Below are 3,409 nucleotides of genomic sequence, written 5' to 3'. Positions count from 1 at the left end.
TCAACTCTTCCGAGGCGGCTGGCACTACCAACGTACTGAACTCTAACCACGGGAATTTGTGCAGGGTACGAGGCAGCAATCCGGAACACCGTACCTAGCGTGGTACGAGGCCTACCACGTCTTTGATTCCCAGCCTGAGCGCAAACTAGGACACCCAGACCCGCAAACCGACAGATTCGCCCGCTGATGCCATACGCGAGGTTCTTTGCGTGTCCGACGAGCCGCATGCGACACTCCTCATCTCTGACTGCGACTCGCATCACTTTGCAATGGGCGACCGGGGAGGGAGAAGGGCAAGAGGCTCGTTGGCTAGCCGTCGGATCCTCGACTCTGCACACTCAAGCTGTGCCAGCCGACGCAGTAGTTGTGCAGACTCGTCGTAGCAAGATGCACCTACATCTGCAGGCTGGTTAACAAGCAGCGCGACATGCTGGACCGCTGCACTGCGGGTCATCCGCGGGGGTAGGCGACGCTGGCACAGCTCAGGCTGCCTTTGGACAAAAGTAAAAGCAGCACCTCTGTGCGCCAGCGAACAAAGCTGACCATCCGCGGACATGCAGAGCTGGTCCAGACGGAGGTCACTACGAGGCACTCCGCGTTCATAGCGGGATGTCACGCGGAGGAAACGGCAGGACGTCGTCGGAGAGAAACACACCCGCTGTTCGTGAAAGCGAGGCTCTACACTCACCTGCGTCTTCTTCTTTCATGTCAGTGCTACTTGCGCTGGCTTGTCCGTACGTCGTTGGGAAATATTTCCACATCCAGTCAGAGTGCGATGAAGGCGCCATGATACTCTCATATTACCGCCAGAACGTGCAAGCTTTTGCTCAGAACTTTCTTTGCACGACTATGGCCCTGCGGCATCGAAAAACTGAGTATTTCCCTGCACAGCTCTGGACACATCACTCTGAACACTTTACTCACGCACAGCTGCCGCTCCATGCAGCGGCCGACTGTCGGCAACAGCCGTTACGGTTTGGTTGACAGCTGTGATCTGATGACGACTTGAACACTCGTCGGCGGTGTAGGACCTCCGCTAGCTGAGCGACGAAAGCCTGGCAGATGTGCCCTGCCCAGGATCGTCCGCGGAGGATGGCTGCTGTTCGTTTGTTCGTATGAGTCGGGGGAAGAGAATGGCGTATACCGCACACCATTGGCGCCACACAGCATTCATCTCAGTCCTGGTTCCATTCTGGCTCTCAACAGCCAACGTCAACACGAGGCGGTTACAAGGCACTCCCAGACCTGGCCTCCCTCCCTCGCCCCATCCCCAGTCCAACACCCTTCCTGTCGAGCCGCTACCATCTCTCTTTCTCTCTCCCCGTTCACCAGTCATAGTTGCCATCCCTACAGAGTACACTGTACACTTGCATGAACGCTTCACGAGCCAGGAATCGAGCGGCGGAGGGTCCGGATGCCAAGGTACGCATACCAGACTGAGTCAAATCGACTTGTGTATCATCGGCTCATCGCCGCATCCCTCTGCACCAGGACACATCAGGTCTCTCCGGGTGGGCCGGAATAGAAGCGACTGTAGCGAAGGATGATGATGGGAAGATGAATGGATATTCTGAAGATGTCGACACCCTGCTCGTCTTCGTATGTTCCTCATCTTCGTTTTCATGCTCGAGCGACCTGACGCCCGTCAAGGCTGGTCTATTCTCTGCCATCCTCACTGCATTCGTCGTCTCGACCTATACAATACTGCAGCCATCGAGCGCCGACCTGACGAACCAACTCATTACCACCAACAACCAAATACTCGTCCAAGGCTTCTCTGCCGTCCTCACCGGGTCCTCATTCTCTCCCCCTCAGCTTATGTCTCTCGCTGATCTGCCACAATTCCGGCCGTCGACCCCGGCACGGTGGATCAACACACTGTTCTTCATCAGCCTCGTCCTGAGTATCGCAGCCGCCCTGCTGGGCATCCTGGTCAAGCAGTGGGTGCGCGAGTACATGCAGTGGAACTCGCCGCTGGCAACTCCGCGAGAAAATATCATGGTGCGGCAATTCCGGCTGGAGGCGTGGGATGCGTGGAATGTCTCGGCGATCGTCTCGACGGTGCCGGCGCTGCTCGAGGTCGCGATGATCCTGTTCCTCATCGGCATGGTCATCCTGCTGTGGACCCTGGACGATGTTGTGGCGATCTGTTTGACAGCATTCACAGCGATGTTCCTGCTCGTTATCACCGTGTTCACTATCCTTCCCGTGTTCTCGCGCCGGTGCCCGTACAAGTCACCGACGGCATGGGCGGTCATGGCGGCTTGTAAGCTCACCTTACATCTGATGCGGTTCTTTGTGGAATGGGGGAGAGCATATGCTGCTCTGCATCATCGTCGATGGCGGCGGTTCATTGAGGGTAAGCCACGCAAGTGTCTAGCATATCATCCGCAGCCTCATGCTCTCTGTCAGAATGCAGTGTGGACCGGCACGAAGGGTGGTACAGTTTTATCTTCCGCGAGTTTATTTCGATAGTCTTGATCGGTCGCTGGGATTACCGCTTGGGACCGCAAGAACGTATCGATTGGAAGCAACTGCCACTCAGCTGGCGCGACCTCGACCTCCGCAGTTGTAGATCCATGCTTCCACGCTTCGGGTCCCGGCAGCTCAGCGATGAAACCATGCGCGCCGCGGCACAGGAAGCCCTGTCGGCCGAGGCTTCAGATGGCTCGGAGCGAAAAGACAAGTTGTTCGGCGAGGTCAAGGAGACCGTCCTGCTCCTGCAAGCATTGTCTTGGGTAGCAAAGTCATCCCAGAACTCTCACGTCGTCATGTACATCGAGCAATGCCATGACGAGGAGCAGCGTCTACACGAGCGTACCTTGGATTTCCTCCTTCGTGCGGCCGCTTCAAGGCCTGGTTCTGAGGTGCGGCGGCTCCTTCTCCAACTTGTCCTTGATCACTCCAAGCAGTCCAATACCTCTGCACTGCTGCATAGGGCATACTTTGATGCTCGGTGGGATTACAGGGTCACGCTATCTGTAGCTGACAGACACCTGGGTAAGCGCACACATAGCCTAGAAGAGGGACATTTGCCAACATGTCAGGCGTGTCTCTCCAGTGCTTGAGCAGGGGCACACCACAGCTGCCGACTGCGAGCTGCTCCTGGCGAACTGCATCCCATCCGAGCTCACACATGCTGACCAGGAACCCGTCGAGATGTTCGTTACCACAGCAACGGTGTGGCTCTTTTGCTGTGACATGCAAGTGGCGTCTCGAGAAGTTGTGGTCGACGTACTGGGGAGGATGATCAGGGCGGCGGACATCTTGTCTTTCGAATCTGCCGCACCGGCTGATACCGCGGCAGGCATCTCGCAGGGCGGCAACGGCGTTGACGTCCGAACTGACCATCAGAAGCGGATCTTGGGACTGCGTGTGGAGAGTGCGACGCTGACGGAGCGGTATGGCG

At 57.1% G+C, this 3,409-nt stretch overlaps 1 protein-coding gene across 1 annotated transcript; it reads left to right on the top strand.

Moving 5' to 3' along the window:
• Window positions 1-1,488: 1,488 nt before the first annotated feature.
• Window positions 1,489-3,013, top strand: PHACADRAFT_266250 (uncharacterized protein; the record flags this gene model as incomplete). Its single annotated transcript, XM_007402767.1, has 1 exon — window positions 1,489-3,013. A coding segment is annotated over one exon (837 nt), but the record flags the coding sequence as incomplete, so codon positions are not given.
• Window positions 3,014-3,409: the final 396 nt, after the last annotated feature.

Source organism: Phanerochaete carnosa (genome assembly GCF_000300595.1).
Source record: "Phanerochaete carnosa HHB-10118-sp unplaced genomic scaffold PHACAscaffold_406, whole genome shotgun sequence".
Classification (NCBI taxonomy): Eukaryota; Fungi; Basidiomycota; class Agaricomycetes; order Polyporales; family Phanerochaetaceae; genus Phanerochaete; species Phanerochaete carnosa.
This window is presented reverse-complemented; position numbering and strand designations above follow the sequence as displayed.